Raw genomic sequence first — 24,509 nt, 5'->3', positions numbered from 1 at the left:
ACTTTTTTACTTCATGTTGTCATTTGCCTCACTTCCAGGTTTGTTCTGAGAAATCAGGGCTGTCAGAAAGCTGCTGAAATTCTGGCTAGTTTGTGTGTTAGCCTGTTTGTTTAATGCTCTGAAAGCAATGAAAGGCGTTCTAGCAAACTCTTATCCAGTTGGAACCAAAATATTGCAGACAAATTGATTTGGTCATCATTATGGCACAGAGAAGCATCCTGTGTGTGATAAAATATGAAATATGACCTAATTCATCTTCAGTTTATTTCACCGTCAGCTTTTATTGATCCAGGAAATCCCAACTGAAGCCTGAGCCTCATGTACAGAGGAAAAGAACGAAAGACACAATCAAATGTCAGGTTGGTCTCATAGCTGCGTTCATATATTTTAATATAGTTTCTTTTTCTGTTGGCGTTAACAAAATTATTTTATGAACAGAACTGTGAATATCAATCCTTGATAAGTCCAGTGTGTTTGCTTGAAAATTAGCTAAACAGTAGCTAATTAGAAATGGGACTATTTTTCTGATGCTAATCCTGTGATTTTGTTTCTATACCAAGTTTTTCTTTACCTTCCTTCATCACCTCACTTTGCTAACTGTCGCTAGTTTATTCGAGATTAGTGCTGGCTGATACGGTTCTCCTCACAGCGCCTAGCATCTTCACTGACTGGTCTCATGTGCATTTATTTAGCAACACTCAAAATCATTATACATTCAAAGCAGTTAATATTCTCAAGTTCAATAAATACTTTTTAATATACATAACTGGCTACTCCGAACCAACTGATGTTCTGTGATTTATGCTAAATACTTTAACTTTACATACATGAAGCATCCTAAGTCATACTCTTTCGTAGTTTTTGTTGGTCTTTGCCGTATTTGTTTCTCATTTGCATAAGGATAAACAAACTGTACCTGACTTTATAGCGTCACCCAGCCCCGCCCACTTCACTTCACCAATTCGCGCTCTGCTTCCTGTTGCTGTAAAATCGCAACTTTTATCAAAAATGAACAGTTTCCAGCCACTATTTCATATCAGTACCAGTGTGAACGCATTGTTTTTGTTTGCTAACATCACGATATTTATATCCGTTTGCAATAATGTCGAGCACAAACCTGATAATGCCATAACCGTCATCATAACGGTATGAAAAAAAAAGAAATAAAACAAAACATGACAGAAAAAACTACACAAACCCATAATTTATAAAACTTCAGGTTTTACAAAAGCACTTTTTTTTTCTTCTGCGTCATCGTGAATATTCTCTCTTCAGTCCGCCAGTTACCTCATGACACCTCTGTTGAGGGTCAGGGGGCGTGGCTTTTCCTGTGACCTGTAGCTAGCTCCTCCCACAGCCACAACATCCTTTGTGTGCAGTGTCTGGGGGGGCGGAGCTTCTCAACTCGCCACACTGTACGTCCATTTTCGTGGCACAGAGGGATTTCGGCTTTGGTGTTTTTTTTTTAGGCTTGGCGGTGAATTTCACGCGCTCTGCCTTCCCAGCATCCTTTCCTCTTGGGCCACGGAGCCAACCGCTCCATGCGCTATCCCAGCAGCCTTTCTGGCCCCTCCCACAGAGGGGTGGGGCTACCGTGGAAGTATGTTTCTGTAATCTGATAGGCTGCTTGCTGAAGACTGGGAATGAAGGTGCTGCTGCTGTTGTTGTTGTGGTTGTTGCTGCTGAACGTATCCCACAGTGCTTTGCGGCTGGACGTTAGTTGTGTGGAAAAAGGCCTGAGTGGGGCCGCTCTGAATGAGACCCTGTGGCTGCATCTTAGACAGAAAGAGAAAAGTTAGACAAACTAGTTAGATTTATACAACAAAGTGACCATATGACATAGTATTTGATATAAATTCTGTTGTCATACGGTTCCCTTTCCTCGTCTTGCCTCATAAACGTCAAACATCACGCGTACGTCTTGGAGCTATCTGCGTAATGGCCTGTGATCACGATCAGAGCTACGGGTAACCTGTCCTGCAAAGCTGACAACAGACTCCTATCATCTCCTATCATCTCCAATCATCTCATTTCATTCAATCAATCAATTCAATCATGAAGTGAATCATTTTCATTTAAATCACTTCGAGATGAATCGTTCTGCTTGCACTGTTCTAATACAGTATATGAATCATTCTAATATGAATTTATCGAAGTGAATCGTTCTCGAATGAATCATTCTGAGGTTAGCAGTTCTCAGATTAACAGTTCTGTTGAATTGTTCACACATGAATCATTCTAATATGAATTATATGTTTTTGAATCGTTCTCAGATGTTCAGAGATTAATCAATAATATGAATAAATCAAAGTGAATTGCTCTTAAAGGAATCATTCTGAGGTGAACTGGCTTGGTTAACCGTTCTCAGATAAATCACTCTAATAGGAATTTATCGAGGTGAATTGTGAGCAAATGAATCATTCTGAGCTCAACTGTTCTCAGATGAATCGTTTTCTGTGCTTATTTGTTCTCACAATGAATCATTTACAAGTGAATCATTCTCAGATGACTCAATCTAAAGGGAATCATTCTCGGATGACTCATTCTAAAGGGAATCATTCTCGGATGACTCATTTACCTGAAAGAACTGCTGATGCTGTTGGATGTGCAGGCCCTGCTGATTGCTCTGGGGGTTGGATGTGTAGGTGGGCGGGGCTCGAGGAGTGATAAAACTGTTGTGGGAGATCACGATTGGTGACGTGAACACGGGGGAGGGGACTAGAACAGCATTACAGCTGACCTGCTGCACTGGGAAAGAGGGGGCCATCATGTGCTGGTCCAAATATCTGCACAAGACACACACATTCATCATTCAAAAATAATATCATATTTCAAAGCAGTACATATGAACAGGTAGTGCTGCATCAACACACACAAACACACACACACACACACACACACACACACACTCACTCACTTGGTTTGCTGGATGGTGGTGCTGCAGTGTGATGTTGGTGTTCCACTGCTGTCTGGAACCAGATTCTGCACTGGCTGGTTTAACAGCATCCTGTCAAACACACACACACACATACACACACCTTTCAGCCCTAGACACGCATTTCGCTAGAGTGTGTGCGTGTGTGTGTGTTAAATTACATTTATACAACATCGTATTTTTCAGAAGTATAAAATCCGACACTCTGTAAATGTGTATGTTTGTGTGAGTGTACCGTAGCTGTCCGTCAGTCCCGTTGTCTGCGTCAGTTTGCCGGTGTGTGTGTTGCACATGGTGTGTATGGTGTGTGTGTGTGTCCATTGTATTTCGGTATCCCTGGTTCGGCGAGAACATCATGGGGTTGCTGTAGAGCGGCATCGTCAGGCTGGTGTGTGTTTGGACTGGGACACACACACTCTGCATCTGCACCAGCCTCTGCTACACACACACACACACACACAGATGTAAATACACATTAGGATCATGATTGTGTACATTTTATACACTCTGTACCTAAGTGTAACATGATTTGTTAGTGTATGAATGGTAAGGGTGGTGTGTGTGTGTGTGTGTGTGTGTGTTTACCTGTGCGATGGAGCTGCTGGGCTGCTCTTGGTGCAGTGTGTGAGATGAGGCTGTGTGTGGTGTGCAGTGTGGGGGTTTGGGGTGTTGTGTGTTGTTGTGGTGCAGGACTCCTGACTGGCTGTTTGGAGCTGAAGGCTGCTGAGGAAAATCCACATGCACCGGATGCTGCAGCAACATCTGTTACACACACACACGCACACACACACACACACACACGCACACACACACATACAAGAAGATGTGTGTGATTATGTATGATTATGCACATGCAGGTTAGTGAGCTGTAGTTTCTCTTTGATGTGATGGAGTTCCTACATGTGTGTGTGTGTATGTGTATGTGTGTGTGTGTGTGTGTGTGTGTGTGTGTGTATGTGTGTGTGTGTGTGTACCTGCAGGTTAGTGAGCTGTAGTTTCTCTTTGATGTGATGGAGTTCCTGTTGCTGGGTTTTGATGTCGTGCTGCAGGATGAGTCTCCTCTTCTCCAGATGCTCCGTCAGCTGGTGCATCACTCCTAACTGAGGCTGGGGGAGACCTGCACACACCGCCTGGTTCTGCACACACACACACACACACACACACACACACACACACACAGATTAGACCACTGACAATAACAAGAGAGAGAGAGAGAGATAAAGAGAGAGAGACACAGAGAAAGACAGAGAGAGAGAGAGAGAGAGAGAGTGAGAGACAGACAGACAGATAATTAGGGGAGAAAGAGAGAGAGAGAGAGAGAGAGAGAGAGACACTAACCATGACAGAGGCTTGGCTGCAGGAGGGGGAGGGGGGAAGGGGCTCCAATGAGGCTTGTCCCTGAATCAGGGTCTAAAATGCATTGAAATGTGATTCATTAATGATAGTAAGTTATTTAATGTAATATACAATTGCGTGTGTGTGTGTGTGTGTGTGTGTTTATATACCTTTGAGGCTCCGTGGCTCAGCCTGTTAGAGTTCTCGGCTGGTATAGACACTGACTGCCGTGATGAAGTGCAGCTTTCTTTATACCGGACTGAAGAGTTCGCTGTGAGGACACACACACACACACACGCACACATGGCTAAACATATTACCATATTTCCCAAATTATAAGATGTGTATTTCATTATTTTTGCAGTAAGCCTCATTGTGACATGGCAATTTATTAGTGTATTTACGGTAGGCCTGCTACTCCATCAGATACAGTAATTTTCCATTTGTTAGTGTGAATGCGTTAGCATTTGAGTGTGTGTGTGTCTGTGTGTGCGCATGTGTGTGTGAGACACTCACATGCCGAGTCAGACGGTGCAGTGTGTGTGGATTTGCGTGAGCTGTGTGAAGAAGCTGATCGAGCGCTGCTGATTCTGTCTCGTGGTGCGTCCATAGGCGCGCACACATCCAGACACACCTCCTGCCCCTACACACACACACACACACACACACATACCTAATACTAAGCATCACTTAAATATAGCACAAAACTCACAATAAATGTGTGTGTGTGTGTGTGTGTGTGTGTGTGTGTATACAGCACCTTTACTGAGGTGGTGCACATATCAGAGCTCTCCTCCAGCCCGTACTCTCTCCTCCTCTCTGCCCGGACTTCAGCATAACTACACAAACAGAGACAGAGAAAGAGAGAGAGAGAGAGAGAGAGAGAGAGAGAGAAAATAATCAATGCCATATTCACGGGTCCAAGCACCAAAGTCAACTCAGACCTAATGTGTTCTATCAGTCAGATCAGTTCAGGAATAGAAATCTCCTTGACTCCAAAAATATCTGAAACATTTTAATAATGTTCATGATATAATTCAGTGGAATGTTATTTTTTTTTACAGTTAGGTCCTGGCTACAAAAAGTTTAAGAAGCTCTGGTTTATGCAGTTGTCATATGAAACTGCAGTGACATACAATGGCCACTAGATGGAGAGATACAAATAACTTACAATACGAGCAACTCTTTCAGTTCGTTAATGCAATCAGAATCAGCATTGGTGTGTACGTGATTGGTGGTTTGTGATTTTTGTATCTTGTTGAGTAACAAATGTTCCACAAAGAGAGGGATATCTGACATTTTTGACATTCTGGGGACATTTGGCTGGTCCCCACAAGGGTTCCAGCCAAAAACTGCAGCTTTCATGTACAAAAAAACCCTAAAAGAGACAAAAAGTTTCCTTTAAGGTTAGGGTTAAGGTCAGGGTTAGAGTTAAGTATAGCACAGCATTAATTAATTGCATTAATGATAACGTTAATGGCAGGTCCTCACAAGGCACAAGTATAGTAAGTGTGTGTAAAAATGTGTGTGTGTTAGGGCTGTCCAAGCCAGTTTCACAGTATGAATACTATTGGATTGTTTGGAATATTCACATATTCAAAAGTAAAACAATTTGAATGTTTAAGATCCCGTGCTCAACCTCTGTAAATAAAAATAAAATAAAAACACATGGAGTTTCAGGCACAGTGCACTACACACGGACTACAGCACTACTGTATTATACTCCATGTAGGGAGCATGGGCAGTAGTCAGCTAAGAAATATAACATTAAGCTAAATATAAGCAAGAAAAGAAAACATTACTGTGGAAATAAATCGAAACGAAGATAAAAATTTGAGAAAATTATGATTTCTGAGTCGTCAGTTTTCTTTGCTTAAGAAATGACAATTTTTACGTTTCATGGTCAATGAAAACATGCAGTGTAGCTATAGCTCTGTGTGTATGTGTGTGTGTGTGTTTTACCTGACCACAGTGTGTGTACAGACGATGAACTCGGGTTTGGAGTTCCACTGGTGGTAGGTGATGTAGTAGTGCGTCTGCAACCAGATCCACTGCTGCCCTTTAGTCAGGAAGCGATAATAACACGACTTCCCCTTCCCACACTGCATCACTGCCAAGCACACACACACACACACACACACACACAGTGACCTATTTCTGCCTGAAATGTCTGACTGCAAGAGTTTTACTTACCCATTCATTTACTTATTAATTACAGGAGTTAGCAAATGTAGCTAGCAATGTGGCTAGTGTTTGGTGTGGTGACTTGAGGTGGTTATCATTGCTAAAAAAGCCCTTCTTATTTAATGTGTTATTTTATTTTATCGCATTGTTTTTAAAGACTAATGGCAACTAATACTAAGCTAGCTAGATGTTTCACTATTTATACTGTGGCTAGTTAAACATGTAATGCTAGCTATCATATTTAGAGAGCAGATCGAAGATGGACAGGGGAAAGGATAAAAAAAGAAAGAAGGAGAGAGAAAACAAACAGAAAGAAGAGAGAGAGAGATCAGAGAGAGAAACTCACGCTGTTTGTGGCACTGAGCGATGAGCTCCAAATCGTCTACGTGATAATAATCGTATCCTGACGTCCCCAACACCTCAAACGGCAGGTAGCCGATGATGGGGGAGGCTCTAAACACACACACACACACACACACACACACACACACACACACACACAGGTGGGCTTAATTATATGTAATCATACAATCATATAAACTTGATCATATGACATCACTGCAATAGTTCGTCTAATTTTATCAACTGTTAGCTTGCTAGCAAAAATGTTTTTATTACACAATGAATTAATTTATCTAATGTTAGCTAGTGTGTTAACAAATCCAGATCTCAACATAATCTACTGGGGACATTAAAGTTAGCTAAACTAGCTAGTTAGCTAGCATAGTACTGCATTCCCTTTACTGGCTAGATTAGCTAATTTTGCTAGTCTACTATATTACATAATTAAATATGATATTCCATGCTAAGCATTATGGCGAGTTAAAGAAGTGAAAAGAATGCTCAGAGGTGCCCTTTTTGACAGTTTTGACTTTGGTGTGTCGATTTTGTATGTCCGAAAAAATTAACGCATCACCAGCATAAAACAGTGCATGTGGTATAGTGCGTAGCGCAGTACGATGTAACGTAGCACAGGTTTTTGAGTGATGACACTCACTGATTTCTCTTGGATTAAAAAACTTCGGAACTACATTTGAAATGTAACGTTATTGTTAAGATGCTCATGACAACAATCACGACGATGACACAAAGTTTTAAAGAGAACCTAAAAGAGTTCATGCGTGTGTTTAACATCTCCATGATGCTACCTCGCCACAGACGTGTTACGAAAATAGCTGGAATGAAATCGGTAGATGTTTTACAGGTTGTTATGGAAACCTGTCGAACAGAGACGTGTCGACTCTTCGGCTTCTTTCTGCTCACGTTTCAGTGGTACTCACGTGTGGACATTGGTGCTCATGTAGTCACACGTCACGTATAAACCAGGTCTTACTGCCGCCGGTTACATGGCAAACCTAGAGGTGATTCAAGTGAGGAGTCGTTTGAATGAATCAGGAGTCATTTGACTCACCTGTGGTCTAAAAAGAGGAACTTCCACTCTAGGCTGTGTCTCGATGTGAATTCATCGCATGGGTCTTCCACGTTACACAAGTCCTGTCCAAAACACACACACACACACATATTTTTTCTATATAAATGTTGTCTTAGGTGTACCACTGTGTGTGTGTGTGTGTGTGTGTCTATAGGTCTTTACCTTTAGGAACTGTGGTGTGACCAGTCTGACTGTAGCCACTAAACACATCTGTTCCTCCAGCGAGGTCTGCAGTGGACGGGGGAACATCAGCTCATAGCCGTTGCATGATGACGCAGGCACTGCAACACACACACGCGCACACACACACACACACACACACACACACACATTCTCTCAGTTCCGCTTGTTTGGGGATAATTGCTTTGTTATCTCATCCAATCTGACTGTGAAATGCAAATTCTACACATAAATGATGTGTGACAATTATACAGCACAGTAAAGGCTTTCTTCTCACACACACACACACACACACACACAGAGGCAAGAGCCACTATTACCAATTTTTGCCTTCATGACTGTGATACTGTAATAGCTTTTTTAAAGCTTGTTCCTGTTTGGTAAAGATTGATGTTTTCCCATTGGCTGAAATCACTCACATGCTTAACTACGATACTTACCTTACGTTGTTAAATAAGATAGCTAGCATAACACTGACAGATTAGCTAACCATAAATAGCTAGCTAACTAACAGCTCTGTAAAATAAGGTATTTGATTAGTGGCTAAACATGAATGGCTAAGTAGCTAGCTAGCCTGAAGGTAAACTATTATCACTATTACTAATAATACCTTAATAAATAAATGTTACACAGAGTGAAATAAGCTAAATATTTACAGTTAGATAGCAAGAAATGTAACGCTCCTTCAGGTTTTTCCAAAATTCTGAATTCGAAAGGATGAATATTCTAACTACATGCGCTCTCCAGGCAATTATTAAGGCGCCAGTGTAGGTAGATGCAAACCTGCAGCTTAGCACGCATACCTTCTCCCACACACACACACACACACACACACACACACAAAACAATAATTACAGAGTACAAAGAGCGTTCATCATAAAACGGGAATAATAACGAGGTGTATCAGATGTTACAAGATGCTGAGGTCACTCCCAGTCTCTCGAATTCTTCAGATGTAATAAAAATGGATTACTTTAGTTTTTTTTAATTAATTAATTTTTTAAAATAATTCTAAAAAGTCCTGATACTGTATAAATATTTCTGTTATATTTGTTATATTAAATGTTTCTTTTAATGAGGTGTGAGTTATTTGTTAAAAAAAAACAGGCAAACATTTAGCCACGGTAAATTAACTCATGAAAAAATGATAAATTAAAATGATAAAATGATCTTTTAATGATCTTCCGAACATAATGCTGCCTCGTCATTGACCTTATTTATTAAATAATTATAGCAATTAATTATTACTTCCATCCATATGCATCATAACTTTGCATGTTAAATGTTGTATGAATGACAAATAATGCAGTTTTAATTAAGTTTGTATTAAGTTTTAATTCAAATCTGCACCATTTTAATTAAATTATTTTTTAAGCATCGATTCAGATGACTCATTTATGTCATGAAGTTGCTTTTTGATCATATGCATTTTTAGAAAATTCATTTTTATCATTTTTTTTTTGTTAATCACAGCCTTCATAATAATTTTAAACACTTGTATTCAGCACTAAAGCTGAATCTTGAAATATTTCTATTCATCAGAACCAAGAGCAGCGGAGCAAGAAGAGAACCGGTGACATTCAAGAAGTGTCCTGGAGACAGTCCTTTGGATTTAATAGAAGTGAGAAAGAAAGAAAGAAAGAAAAAAAGAAAGAAAGAAAGAAAGAAAGAAAAGAATACATACCACTGTTCTGGAACTTGAAGTCTCCGACAAATTTGACATACTCATACGTGGGCGCATCTTTCGGGTCGATGTTCCCTCGGACTAAATGGCAGCAGAACTCAACATGGGTCTCATCTGAGAGAGAGCGAGAGAGAGAGAGAGAGAGAGAAAGAAAGAAAGAAAGAAAGAAAGAAAGAAAGAAAGAATACCACTTTTTATAGCTAGTTTAGAGATTATAATGAAAATATGAATTCATAATGTAATAAAGAAATAGCTCTACAATACAGTCACCTCTGTATGCGCGTGTGTTTGTGTGTGTGTGTGTGTGTGTGTGTGTGGACTTTGATGAGTAATTCATAGAGAAATCCTTCATAACAGAATAAAATAGACATCAAACAGTCCAAAGGTCAGATGAAAAATCCTGGCGGCATTGCCATGGCAACGGAGACGGAAACCTTCAGCGGACCACAGAGCAGAACTTTTTTATTATAATAGCAGGTTAAAGTTAAAACGAGTTACTCTAGAGATGAAATAGGTGATGGACGATTTTTAAAAATTTATTTCAGAGTTTACGGGATGATAGTGAAGGGGCAGAACACACATTCCGTCAAAGTTTAAGATCAACTGCTTTACTCAGCACACAGTGGACAAGGAGGCTGTGTAGGGAATAAGTGGGATAAGTGTGTGTGTGTGTGTGTGTGTGTGTGTGCGTGTGTGTGTACACTCACTGCCCTCCTGGTAGTCCGTACTGATGGGGTCGCTCATGAGCAAGTGTGCTGAGAGCAGTTTGTAGACCTCGGCATGTTCACGCTCAGGCAGGAAGTTCAGGATGTTTTGGTCCACCATGTCTGACTGAAACACACCGGCAACACCGACATCATCGCTATGTGTTGTATTTCACTAATGAAAATACTTGAGCTGGTTATGTAGCTGAAATCGACTCACTGAGACAACAGAAGGGAGGTGAAGACTGCAAACAGAACATCTGTTTCAATTACAACTGTCTTTTTTTTAGTTTTGGCATAGACTGAGATTTCCGATTTAACATTCCGAAGCCCATTGTTTCCCGACTGTATCTATTAAATAAGTACAGCTGCACAGCTTGAACTGTATTACAGAACAATTTCTCGACAAAATGTTGGAAGCCTTTCCAGGGCAGTCAATTCTATCCAACTCCCTCAGAAAATATGGCGTGCGTGGGTTGCGCTACCTAAATATAGCCAGCCAAGATATTGGTCTCTTAGTCATCACTCATCCTGGAACATGAGTCATTAAGCACAATCTGCAGAATTATCACCCTTGGTTCAATGTATTAAAAAACCCTCGCCTGATGAATGGTACCTCATCATCCTTATTCTTTTATGGGAAAAAACAAGGCCTGAGTATAATGTCACTCGTCATCCCAGAAAGCAGGCTTCTGCTAACAATCTTATAATTATATGACATTTTGGGCTGATTATCAAAATATAGTAATATCATAGTCAGTGAACAAGCTCCATTAAGGAGGTAGCTGCCCAAGTAGAGTAAATTGGGCAGCATTTATTCCAAGATTAAGAGAATCTTGAATCCATATATGAACTGAAATAACTGCCTTTTAGCATTTCTGAGCAGGTACCCAGGCTTCAAAAGCGGTTTAAGGCACTCAGAGTTTCTGAAATATTCTGTAAAGTTAGCTTACATTAGCCAACTAGTAAATATTAGCAGGGAAGATTGTAACTATTTACATAAAGACATAAAGATCCTCTAAGAAATCCTGTCAGGTTAGCTCATAGTAGCTAGTTAGCTCATGTTGCAGTAAATATTATTAAAAGGTACTGAAATCTTATCAGAAATCCTGTCAGGTTAGCTCATAGTAGCTAGTTAGCTAACAGTGCAGTAAATATTATAAATATATACTCAAATCTTATTAGAAATCCTGTCAGGCTAGCTCCAGTTAGCTAGCTAACTAGCGTTAGCAGTGATTATTATGAAAATTTACAACTAAGATTTAAAAGTCACCTCAGAAATCCTGTCAGGTTAGTTCATATTAGCTAGTTAGCTCATGTTGCAGTAAATATTATTAAAAGGTACTGAAATCTTATCAGAAATCCTGTCATGTTAGCTCATAGTAGCTAGTTAGCTAACAGTGCAGTAAACATTACGAAAATGCACTAAATCCTATCAGAAATCCTGTCAGGTAAGCTCCTGTTAGCTAGCTGACTAGCGTTAGCAGTGATTATTAACATTTACAACCAAGATTTAAAAATCACCTCAGAAATCCTGTCAGGTTAGCTCATGTTAACTAGCTGATGATTAATATGTCAAAATACATGCAGAGAGACCCTATTAAAAATAAAGTCTCATTCTGGACATGATTTTAAAATAGTTGCCTTTTTGGGATCAATTTAAAAGCAAAATCACATGTACTGTATCTAGCATCATACGTCGTGATAAAAGCTTGGACAATCATTGTTGCGCTGATGCTAAATGCTAAACCCCTCCAGTTCACTTACTGGTAAATGCCCAATGAGAGAGGAGACGCTGTCAGATACATAGACGATGTTCCCGTCCAGCCTAAGTGCAATCAGGAAACCATCCAATGCCTGTTTATGAAATAAAAATAACTGAATATGTAAAAATGATATAAATAGCATATAACAAGCATAACATATGTTTTAAATGTGTCATTTTGTTCAGATTGGGACTGCAATGAAATGGTATCAAGGCAACACACATGCTAGATAACTACACTAGTCACATGAAATAGCTGATTGATTTGTTGTCAATATAGAAGAGCTACGTTTATAAATCATATGTAGCAGTGTTAAATTTAAAACAATTGCAGAATTAGCCTTAAGTATTAGTGTAACAAAACAAGTTTTCCCGTGTTTGTAGGTCAATTTATATGATAGCTTATGCTTATCGAGTCCAAATCCCATAATTTTCAGAAAGCCACCACTGGGGCTTTAAGCCAACTGCTCAGCTCTCGGATTGCTTGGACAAGTAAGTCGCTTTGTATAAAGGCGTCTGCCAAATGATTAAATGTAAATCCACTGTGGAATGAATCTGATTGGCATTTACCATGAATACTGAAAGAAAGGCCTCGCTAAAGTGCACGGTCTTGCCGAACTACGCTCTTAAATTCAATTCTTTAGGCTAATTTCTCACCTTTTTTAAAAAGGAAGGTTTAGTGGCTCTCTTTTCTTGCTCTCTGTTATTGCATTTGGAGTTTAAGAGTTCACACACACACACTTCTGCCATTTTCCCCTACAGTGCTGACTCACAGACCAGCAGTATTTCCTCTGTGCAAAAGGAATACACTTCCTTCTCTGTGATACAATCTCTGAAAATGGTCTTGAACACAAGTCATGTGTTCCTGTATTACAGGAAGTGTAGAAATGATCGTTGTCCACAGTGTTCCTGTTGGATATGGTCGTTGGTGTGTGATATTCCCCACGCATATACATATTCAAACACTGTTATAGTATGTGATTTTTATGGGATGTGACTTTTAAAGCACAAAACTCTAAAACCATGGTATTCTGATGAAACACTGCAGGCATAAGATGCGCTCTACCTCCAACATTAACTGGGTAAATTCCTCGTTGCTGAGAAAGGAAGGCTTCCAGTCCTGCTGAATCTCACAGGTTTCCGTCTGCGCCGTGATCTCTGGAAAACATCAAAAGGCCATGTAAAAACATGATAATGCTTGGAATTTTTGGAATTCTGGATTCTTGTGGGAAAGGGATTTGTTTGGAGCTAGGAGTGTCCAGCAAGACAGAGCCTACGGTACCAAATAAAGAGCTGCACTCTGACAACATTGCTCAGTTAAACTGCTTTTTTTACAACGTCAAGGACTAATTTTTTCTATTAATATTTCGGTCACGCTAAAAAAAAAACAAAACTTTGGATTGGAAGTGTCAGAGTTCTGCAGATGGGCAGCTTTAGGGCTGCATGATATTGAAGAAAAATGTGGTATGCGATAACTTGTTAAATAATGCGATATGTGCTACGATAATGCTATAAGTGTGTAAAATCTATTTAAATTATATTTATATACATATTTATATATTTAAAAACTGAAAATGACACAACCATCATACAGGTTTCATGTTCTTTTTAGGAAAAGAAAGCATTCTCTGCTGTCTGCGTCGCCCTAAAACTTTGACCTTTCGTAACTTTTTGAAGTATTAAAATCACTCAGGTATCGCAAACCCTTGCGATATGCATACCGAGATATTTACATTTGCGATATTTCGATATATTGTGCAGCCATAGTAGCTTGCTAGTGCTCGAAAGGTTCTGCTAATTCGTGGATTTACTCATGCCTCATGAGTAGCTCAGTGGTTTAGGACCTCCACCAGTGACCAGATGATCCCAAGTTCAAGTCCCAAGACAGTCAGGAGTTGATTGGAATGAGCCTATAGCTGGAGAGGGAACCAGTGGCACTGCTTGTCCTATCAGAAATATAACCTCGAGGACTGTACTTAACTCCTAAACAATGCAGGGATGCACAAGAGGCTGACATTGCGTTCATATCCTCTACCTCTTTTTCCCATCTGAAAAGGGTATACACTCCTGAGCTGCCGGTGATCCAGACCTCCCCCCCTTCACTCTGGACCTGTCCACCGGCAATGCTTCATACTGCCACGAAAACGCTTCAGCTGTTTTCCATGGACTACACCAACACACATTGTGCTCACACACACGCACACTACAGTGTAAACCCATATGAGGATGGGTTCTCTGTTGAGCCTGGTTCCTCTCAAGGTTTCTTCCTATCACCATCTCAGGGAGTTTTTCCTTGCCACCGTCGCCATGCTTGCTCATCAGAGACGGCACACACACACACTTCACTTTACTTTTGTTTGTGTAAAGCTGCTTTGAGACAATGACCTTTGTAAAAAGCGCTATACAAATAAAAATGAATTGAATTGAAGTATACATTGTGGTATGCGAAAGAAAATCTCCTATGTAGCAATTGAAAAGCTAATAAAAACTGCTTGTATAAAGATCATTATCTGAGGGGAAATGGTAGAAAAAGTCCATAATCAAACTCAAATAGCCCCTGCCCCTCTTCTCCTCTGACCTTTCTGCTTTTGCAAGAAGTTGATGGTCCTCTGCAGGATGGTAGACTTGTCCATTTTGCGTGGGTGGCCTTGGCCCTGCAGCATGGTACACAGCTCCTTAATGAGCACATTGAACTGGTCTCGCCTTTTCTTCTCCGATTTATTCCGGGATGCCCTGCACAGACACACACACAAAAAAAAAAATGGCCAAGTGTCAACGTTTTTCGGCAGCCGTCTTGAAATACTTACAAGAGGTCATAAAATGGCACCATCCCAAATGAAGACTGAAACTGTACAGACACAATCTCAAAGAAAAACACTGTAAACCACTATGACCCTAAAGTCCCCAGGATATAAACCATGTGAGATGTCAGGCTTTGAGGAGACAAGGGGAAAAAAAACGAGTATGTGTGTTGGTGATGAACAGAGCAGTTATTATTACTGAAGAACTGTGTGTCTTGACCCATTTTTTCACAGATGTAGGTCTACGTCACACCTTTGTAACACACTCTTCATCCCTTCCTGTCTTACTCTGTCTCTCTAAAAAGCCTCAGGCTTTTTCACACTCATTTATGGCACTGTTCTTTTGTATAGAAAGAAACGCCAAGAAAGAATGAAAGAATGAAACAAAGGTGAGAAAGGGTTGAGTAATTGGGAGATCTTTTGACATAATGAGTTTTAGCACAAGCAGAACAAAGCCCAGGGTGGTTAGTGCTTATTAGTGCCCACCAGACATAACAGTTTATGTTCGCATAAGCAATTAGTATTACCTTTTAGCCCTGTCTTTCTCATCTTCATCCATAAAATCATCCACACAGCTGCTGGTTCTGGAAAAAGTAAAGATCATAATTTAATATTGTGTCATTATGTTGTATGGTTTTGGCAATGTTCTCAAGAGAGCAACATTAGCATAATTCATTTGCATAGCAGCTTTTGTGTAATACCATTATCATATCTGCATTAGCATTGCTTTATCAGATTAGCTGTATTAGCATGGCTATACTGCAGTGTTTACTTACTCCCATTCCCTCCTGCTGGACGGACAAAGGACACCAAATTCGGAAAGCTTGTCCATGCTCACTCCCTCTCCTATCCAGGCCGTCTATGGAGGCTGTAGTTTCCCATTTGCGATTTCACAGCACTCAAACTTCCAATAAAAGCTGGTAAACTTTGCACACTAGCAATCTTGGACACTAGCAGATCCCCTCCTCCGCTAAACCAATGTTGGCTAGTAGGTAGTTTTGGTTGCTTTTCTTGTCCTCACCACCTGGCTGGTTAGCTGATCATCTGGAAATGGTTAGCTTATGTATGTGACATTGGGATGCTAACATCTCTGGTGGTCACCTTTGTATTTCCATTGAAGTCAGTCGCAGAAACAGCAGGACCTGGGATGCAAAATGATCAAAGTTAAATTAATGACTGAAGCATGAGGTAAAGTGATAAAATCTATGCAGACATGCCTGTATTGTTAAACGCTCATGAACGTTTTCTTAACCATCTCACTGGACAAACCAGATAGGTGAATTTCGTCATGACAAACTTTGATGTTGGCTTGGCAAAACGAAACTGAAAATTTGAAACTTTCATAAGCTTGAAGATAGTTTGAAGTTGAAAGACAGAAAAAAAGAAAGAAAAAAAAGAAAGAAAGAGTGACAGATAGACAGTAAGACAGACAGAGAGTTACTGGTAGAAAGATAGATGACAAATAGAGTGATACAAGTAGGAAATCAGATGGAGTGAGAGAGTGACATAAGTAGATAGATGGAGGGAGTGTTATTAGTAGAAAGACAGAAGGAAGTAGAGTGGACAAATTAATCTAATACTATTCATGAGACAAAAAGCACAAAAACACTTGGTTTATTAGGTGCAGCAAACAGAGGTTGGCTCCAAGGCCATGGCAAAATGGCAGCTAATCGAACTGGAATTGGGTCAACGGGAGTGAAAAGAACCCATCAAGACACACTGCTGTGGAGAAGAGTGGCCACTTCAGGCTTTTACTCGCTCTTTTCCCTCGTTCAGCAGCCGAACAAATGCGACAGCTACGTCACAGCCGATCACGTCTGAAAAGAGCTTGGTGTGTGGATGTGTGTGTGTGTGAAATAAATCTGCTCTGCAACCAGGCAGAACACATCAAAACAGATCAAAACCTTTAGATTGGGATTTTAGAACTTTAAATCAATGCAAATTCTCAAATTTTAGATTTCTAATTCCTTTCCAATGCTGTGAAAAGTGTTGCTAGGCAACTGGAAAATATGGACAGAGAGAATAAGCTAGTTTTAAGCAACGGCGGCAGCAGGGGCGGCTACTGAGCTGTTCTGCGTGGATTTGACTCTCTGCCCACGAGTCTACTACGGTTTGACATATTTTCGAAAATGTGAGGTGTAGGCGAGTTAATTTCATGTGTTGAATTAGAATAATATTTACACTAGATAGTGATACTATTCCTTCAATGAATTCATAGCAGTTTGCTCAGAGACTTATAATTTAATCCCTTTTTCTGAATAGATGTCATACTGTTTGCATAGTAAATCTAAGTCAACTGAAGCTAATGATTTATTTAACCATGACACACCTTTTTTACAGACAAGCTAAAGGCTTAGTGACAGCGTAAATGTGACAAAACTGTCGTAAATAGCAACATTTCTCTCAGACCTGTTGTTGAATTGGGAATAAAAGACTCACTGTAATTACACTGTAGTTAGCAATACTTAGCAAAACCTGCAAACCAAACGTTCACGAGCTCCATGAAGCTTCTAGTTTGAGAAACTTAAACTATATTGAGAAAAAAAAGTTGATGTCCTGAAAAGTAAATGCCACAAGAGTGGGTCGTTTATATGGAAACATGGAGGGTGTTTATCTTGCAAACATGATCAACACACGACCCCATACTGTCAATCCCCCTGTTGTCCATTTGGATGGAGGCTGCCGGAGTAGGCAGCATTTTTGGGTAGCATTTATTCTTCCATGATAAATTCTGACTAATGACTAGTCACCTACAAAAGCAACGTCTGATGACAAAGCAGAAATGCAACGCTTTAGCAGCGCTGGAAATGTTACATCCGCGAGGCATGGAGTGACCTAGAAACCATCCCTCGAGCAGGACCAGCCCTTTAGATAATGAAATGAGAGCAGGAAAGAAAGGAAGAAGAAAAAAAAACAGAGACTCATATAAATCATATGAATTGAAAGAAACACAATGAATTATCGTACACAAGGTCTATATGTGTGTACAGGTGTTTGTGTGTGTGTGTGTGTGTGTGTGTGGTCCTGCTGTAACCCATAAAAGCAGAGGAAGTCTTGCTGTGATGAATTTCCTCATTAAACAAACATCATGGCTGATAGAAAAGGACACTGACAAGACTAACACACACACACACACACACACACACACACACACACACCCTATGAGTCAGCTTATCCTTTTCCCAAAGAGAAGAATATTATGGGAAGGATTTTGTAGCGTGCAACATTAAATAGACTTTAGACACACACACAGAGTAGTTAACTGTAGTTGACTAGTACATGCTGTCCAATAATTCTATAACTGTATCACAGACAGTAAATATATGTAAAAAAAAAACTAGATTATTTGTGGCTTCTGATAGCAAATCAGGATGTGTGCATCTTTTTCCAAGGCGATCTTGATGCATGATCAATGATCCCCTGTGCGAGATATACTTAAAGAACTTTACGAAGCCAATGATTCTATACGATACAATTTAGAGTTGTTTCACTGCCTCTTTTAAAGGAACTGACAGATACAGAGGCCACGCCCCCTCCCATGGGACTGACAAGCTAGCTACTGAACTAGCATGGATGAACTTAGATTGCCACAGTAGATTCTGGGAGGCGGGGCTTTGTGTACAGGCGGGGTCAAGGAGTGAACAAGTCTTTCAGATGTTCTTGTGGTTCATCTTTGTCGTGTGTTTGCCCAGAGCACATTTAACACACTGGATTTATTCTGGGCAAATACAAAATGCACAGAATAACATCTTCTTCCTATAAGTAGCCTTGCAAGGAAAAAGCCATACATACACACACTCACACACACACACACAGAGGCCAGAACAAGATGGAAGCAAAACTCTTGTTTTGAGCATTTCAGAACTTTCTCCTAATGAGAAACAGCTTCGATCAGCGTTCGTTACCTTTCTTTCCACAGACAAATCAAGCAGGTCTTTCCATAACCCTTACTTCAGAAAAAAAAATCTCGCTCTGCTGTCTCTTACTCCTGATTGGCTAACACCTTGGATTTGTGGCTTTGTGCTCGGCTGAACTCAGTGGTTTGTGGGTTGGAGACGTCAATCAGCAAGTCTTCATCTCTGCGCTGTTGTGACAATCGAGAGGTTGTTTTTCCCCGTAACTAATACTGCATATGTGTGTGTGGGTTTTGAGTGTTTACAAGACACTTACGTTTTATAGCTGATATATTCACAGCCATATATGGTTATACGATACTAAAGGGTCCTAACACACACACACACATACACACACACACACACACATATTTACCATGCTTCAGTCATAAGGAAACTTTACTGCGCAATTTCGTAGCATTAGAAGAACATTTGCAGAAGTGCAAGATAGAAGGAGGTGTGTTTGACCCATATTTCAGCCACTCCCATTCACAAACACTCTCACTCTATCTCTCTCTCTCACCGACACACACACACACAGATTTTAGTCCTATTGTTCCTTGTTAACCCTTGAACTGCTAACTCACAACAAAGTTAAGAACATCGGTGGAGGAACAAAGCTTCTTCAGAAAAACACAAGCCAAGGCTTCAGTCCAATCTCAATAAACTAAGGTCCTAATAACAATCACAGGTTAGGGTTCCATCCCAATAATTTGTGGCCACAAAAAATAAATTAAGACAGTGTTCCAATAAGGTAGGCCTCTATCCCAATAAGCTGTGGCCCCAAATCAGTCATTAACGCCCAATTTAAGCATATTAGGGTCTCATCCCTAAAATAAATTAAAAACTAATGTCTCATTCCAAAAATAAATTGTCCCATCCCAATAATTTAGGGCTTTGTCCCAAACAAAAAAGTATCAAAAAATAAGATCCTCATATTGGGGTCATTGGACCCCAATTCATTAACATAATTGAGATCTCTTCTCTCAAAATTGTAGTCCTAGAAGTCTATTCTAATAAGATAGGGCCCCATTCACAACAATTTAGGGCCCTACCCAATAAAATACATTCCAAGCCCAATATGTTATTCCTCCAACCCAATAATTAAGGGCCTTGTCCCAACAAGCGAAAGTCTCATCCAAATATGTAAGCATAGCAAGCGTAAGCGTAGCAGTTTTGTATTAATTCCCCATCCCAATAAACACTACTAAAAAATAAAATTAATATAATAAATTGTGTCCCAATCCCAATACGTTAGGCCCATTTTTCAATACATTATGGTGTCATTGAATTAAGATACGGCTACATCCTAAAAAGTTCCTATTAGGCCCAACAAGGTCCTGTCCCAATAAGTTAAGGCTCTTTCCAAATAAATAAGAATACTTTCCCAATAGGCTAGGGTCTTATTTCAATAATGTAGGTCCTGTCCCAATATTCTGCACAATCCTAACCTATTCAAAGAGGCCTTGTGTCCTAATATCAGTGTAAGAAATTTAGAACAAAACAAGGTCCAAGCAAGACTTTAATTTTCCCACAGCAGCTTTTAATAAAACGTGCTAGTTAGCAGGAATGATAGTCGCGTGAGCTGCTTGGCATCAAAAACAGGGCAAAAGATCTGGCAACCAAGTCAACAAAGGTCTTAATTTCTCTACATTTGGGATCAGGATGTAATCGGTTTTCTACTGAAATTCTTAAAGAACACCAAGGTTTCAATAGACTTCAGTCCATTGCTAGAGGCTTATATTCAAAATAATATCCATGGTGCTGGAGCACAATAAATACAGCTAGTTGTTGATCAATTTCAGCCTTTGAAGTAGTTTAGTTTTTGTTTGGTTTAACTCTGTTGTCTGAGCTTAATCAAGAGCAGTGAGAGTGACCAGATAGGCAAAAATGGGCAGGGAGGTTCACTGTGATTAGTTCAATTTAGGACCATGTACAGATTATAAAAAAATACAATCTTTCTCACACACACATAGACAGTGGTTAAAAAGGGAAGGTGTGAGTTGCAGTGCAGCTGTTAAGTCTTTGATATTAGTTTTTCAACAGGGAAAAATGCTCCATCATTAATCCACTCACACATATCATCTATCATGACCATCGGATTCCTGTCCTGGTTGAGGTTAGCCACTGAGCTGATACTAGATCTCAATTTTGTATCAGCATTCTCAATTTTGCAAGCATGAAGTTTATGATACTCTGGGAAAGTTCAGAATTAAAAAAAAAAAACAGTTATGGAAACACAGAAATGCATTGCGTAATTGCACCTGTATCAACTCAGTGTAGTTTAAAGGAAATCATTTCAGCTGCATTGTTCTTGCTGCCAAGTGTCACGGTCAAATGAGTTCTAGTTAAAATTAAAAGGAAAGAAAAAGTGCTCTGCTCCACCCACAAGGCTGTAAGAATAGTAATTACTGTAACTAATACCTCCACAGAAATCACATGAACATGACTTGTTAAACGAGCCCTTCCAGCTGTTCAGACAGTTTAACCAATGCAGGTTATTAAGTCAGGCCCTGTCTTTGTTCTCTTGCTCTTGTAGCTCAATTTCTGACTTTGCTTTTGTTCCTGGCCTTATCTCTGTTCCTGCTCCTTTGGAAGCAGCCTCTTAATGGCTTCAGAAGCAATCAAGCCTCCTGATGACCCTGTGGACCTAGCCTACCTTATGATGACCCTGTGGACCTAGCCTACCTTATGATGACCCTGAGGACCTAGCCTACCTTATGATGACCCTGAGGACCTAGCCTACCTTATGATGACCCTGTGGACCTAGCCTACCTTATGATGACCCTGTGGACCTAGCCTACCTTATGATGACCCTGAGGACCTAGCCTACCTTATGATGACCCTGAGGACCTAGCCTACCTTATGATGACCCTGAGGACCTAGCCTACCTTATGATGACCCTGTGGACCTAGCCTACCTTATGATGACCCTGTGGACCTAGCCTACCTTATGATGACCCTGAGGACCTAGCCTAACTTATTATGACCCTGAGGACCTAGCCTACCTTATGATGACCCTGTGGACCTAGCCTACCTTATGATAACCCTGAGGATCTAGCCTACCTTATTATGACCTTGAGGATCTAGCCTACCTTATGATGACCTTGAGGACCTAGCGTACCTTATGATGACCCTGAGGACCTAGCCTACCTTATGATGACCTTGAGGAACTAGCCTACCTTATGATGACCCTGTGGACCTAGCCTACCTTATGATGACCCTGAGGACCTAGCCTACCTTATGATGACCTTGAGGACCTAGCCTACCTTATGATGACCCTGTGGACCTAGCCTACTTTATGATGACCTTGAGGACCTATCCTACCTTATGATGACCTTGAGGACCTAGCCTACCTTATGATGACCTTGAGGACCTAGCCTACCTTATGATGACCTTGAGGACCTAGCCTGCCACCTGATGTCCCTGTGGACCTAGTCAGCCTCATGATGACCCTGTGAACCAAGCCTGACTCCTAACAAACCCAGCCTAACCACTCTAGCCTGATAGCCTAATAGCACCAACTCCATGCACTCCAGAACCAACAAGTGTGGCCATGACCTCTGATCAAAATCCATGATCCATAACCCCAACACATATACACGCACAAAATCCCTGACAAGGTGAATCACCTGTGTTTTTAAACAATGGCCACGTTCTGAACAGGTTGCAGGCACATTCCACTGAATTACATGAAAAATAAGTGCTGGTGTTTGGGGGAAAAATGGCTAGTATGAACAAACCTAACACTACCTCTGAATATCTGAATATAAGCAGACAGCAACTAGCTGGAAGGATCAGGAAACCCTTTGTCTCCTTATTAAACACAGCTTAATGTCACATGAGGTGATGCCCGTTGCACACACACATACACACACACACACACAGTATTTAAGGATTAGTGGCTCAGTGACAGTAGGAATTACTTTCTTACTCACCCATAACACACACACACAGGCTGCTACTATGCAGAAAGCAATGATGTTTTACCAAGAAACAGGAGATTACGGGACAACAAAAGCCAGAACCAGAGAGATCAAGAAAGGTTCTTTCACCTGGTACAATCACCTGGTACACTGAATGAAACAGAGTGTAATAAGTGATTCATTCCATCTGGGTCTGTTGACTAATAACCTCATTCACAGAGATAACAGATAACACAGTAACACTAAGGCTGTCCAAATCTCACCTTACAATTTACATATTGACATACACAACACGTGCAGCACTTGCACAATGTACACCAAACCCACACACAGATGCTTAGTCTCAGTAAATGTGTTGCCTTGACCTTAAGGTCGCCCACATCAGCACTTTTACGCTGGGGGGAGAAACACACTGTAAGACAAACTATAGACGAAGTTCAAGGGCATCACGAGGGGGGTACAATGGGTGCTTCACACACACACACACACACACACAGGCACTGGGTTAGATAACATTTTCTGATTGGTTACGGTAGTATTGGGGGCGGGAACACAGTGTCTAAAATGATTGCGCTAATGACAGCCTATCATCAGTCACAGATAAAGCTGAGCAAAATAGTGTAATTTATACAGATTCTCGTCAGAACAACACAGCAATTAGCTGAAATGTTAGCCAAATGTTGCTGTTAATTTTGTTTCCAAAAGTCAAAAAGAGAACTGTTGGCATTAAATGAAAGAAAAATGAGAACTGTCGGTGTTAAAGCAGCACTCTAGGTGTTAATTGAGTCCTCAGGCTGCTTTCACACTCGGTGTTTTTCCTCAACCGACCTGCAGATGTTTTACACGTAAGCCAACGGGAAGCGAGTGCAAGGCGGGTGGACTGAAATTGCTTTTTAAAAAGCTCTTTAGTGTATTTTTTTTAATCAAAGCTGGACACTTCCAAAAGTCAAAAAATTTTAACTTTTCAGAAAAGCTCAGACTGAGGTCAAGCGCTCGTTAGCACCTGACCAATCCGGCTGCAGCTCAGGGGCCAGGCAAGAAAAAACAACATGGAGGACTGGAGCACTGACAGAAAAATTAGCTGTTTGTTTAGTGAGTGAATATAAAGAAATTCCAATCAGAGATATTTCATAACCAAACAAAAGTGCAACAAAAAAAATAATAACACACTCACAGCTACTGACAATACAGACCTACTGAAAACACACAACTGCTGACAAACACAACTACCGAAGTAATTAAAAAATAAATAAATAATACAACACCTGAAAGCGCAGAGAAACTGTCAACATACACCCACAGAAAATACACAACCACTGAAAGCAAACACAAACTGACAACCTGACAATACATAGAAAGACTGACACCTACACACCTAGTGAACTATTCACTAGGTGTGTAGGTGCCAGTACAGAAAAACATACACAATTGTACACAAAAAAGTACTGACAATACCCAACTGGCAAGACACAGGTACTGAGAAACACACAACTTCTGAAAACAAATGCAGCCATACACATTTACACAACACACAAGTACTGAAAACACAGCTAATAAAGACACACTTACTGAAAATACACACTGACTGACTACTCACAAACACACAAATCCTGCCAGCACAACACCTACTAAAAAATCACATACTGGCTGAAAACTGACATTACACATCAC

At 40.4% G+C, this 24,509-nt stretch overlaps 1 protein-coding gene across 8 annotated transcripts in view; it reads right to left on the bottom strand.

The window, feature by feature from the left end:
- Positions 1 to 256: 256 nt before the first annotated feature.
- The window catches only part of npas2 (neuronal PAS domain protein 2), a 42,422-nt gene continuing 18,169 nt past the window's right edge, over positions 257 to 24,509 (bottom strand). For 7 of the 8 annotated variants that reach the window (XM_053230254.1, XM_026922193.3, XM_053230257.1 and 4 more), the window contains 21 exons: positions 15,797 to 16,162; positions 15,548 to 15,604; positions 14,798 to 14,952; positions 13,286 to 13,377; positions 12,222 to 12,311; positions 10,458 to 10,581; positions 9,751 to 9,864; positions 8,049 to 8,167; positions 7,866 to 7,948; positions 6,801 to 6,907; positions 6,233 to 6,380; positions 5,031 to 5,109; positions 4,787 to 4,913; positions 4,441 to 4,541; positions 4,274 to 4,345; positions 3,910 to 4,071; positions 3,521 to 3,697; positions 3,171 to 3,373; positions 2,918 to 3,007; positions 2,579 to 2,786; positions 257 to 1,775 (listed from right to left, as the gene is read on the bottom strand). In XM_053230254.1, the coding sequence (XP_053086229.1) occupies positions 1,590 to 1,775; positions 2,579 to 2,786; positions 2,918 to 3,007; positions 3,171 to 3,373; positions 3,521 to 3,697; positions 3,910 to 4,071; positions 4,274 to 4,345; positions 4,441 to 4,541; positions 4,787 to 4,913; positions 5,031 to 5,109; positions 6,233 to 6,380; positions 6,801 to 6,907; positions 7,866 to 7,948; positions 8,049 to 8,167; positions 9,751 to 9,864; positions 10,458 to 10,581; positions 12,222 to 12,311; positions 13,286 to 13,377; positions 14,798 to 14,952; positions 15,548 to 15,604; positions 15,797 to 15,852 (2,550 nt within the window). In that variant the 5' untranslated portion in view covers positions 15,853 to 16,162 and the 3' untranslated portion in view covers positions 257 to 1,589. Of the gene's footprint in view, positions 1,776 to 2,578; positions 2,787 to 2,917; positions 3,008 to 3,170; positions 3,374 to 3,520; positions 3,698 to 3,909; positions 4,072 to 4,273; positions 4,346 to 4,440; positions 4,542 to 4,786; positions 4,914 to 5,030; positions 5,110 to 6,232; positions 6,381 to 6,800; positions 6,908 to 7,865; positions 7,949 to 8,048; positions 8,168 to 9,750; positions 9,865 to 10,457; positions 10,582 to 12,221; positions 12,312 to 12,876; positions 13,129 to 13,285; positions 13,378 to 14,797; positions 14,953 to 15,547; positions 15,605 to 15,796; positions 16,163 to 24,509 lie in introns of those variants that run through there. The other variant, XM_053230258.1, reaches the window with a different exon arrangement.

This window comes from Pangasianodon hypophthalmus, chromosome 27, assembly GCF_027358585.1.
Source record: "Pangasianodon hypophthalmus isolate fPanHyp1 chromosome 27, fPanHyp1.pri, whole genome shotgun sequence".
Classification (NCBI taxonomy): Eukaryota; Metazoa; Chordata; class Actinopteri; order Siluriformes; family Pangasiidae; genus Pangasianodon; species Pangasianodon hypophthalmus.
This window is presented reverse-complemented; position numbering and strand designations above follow the sequence as displayed.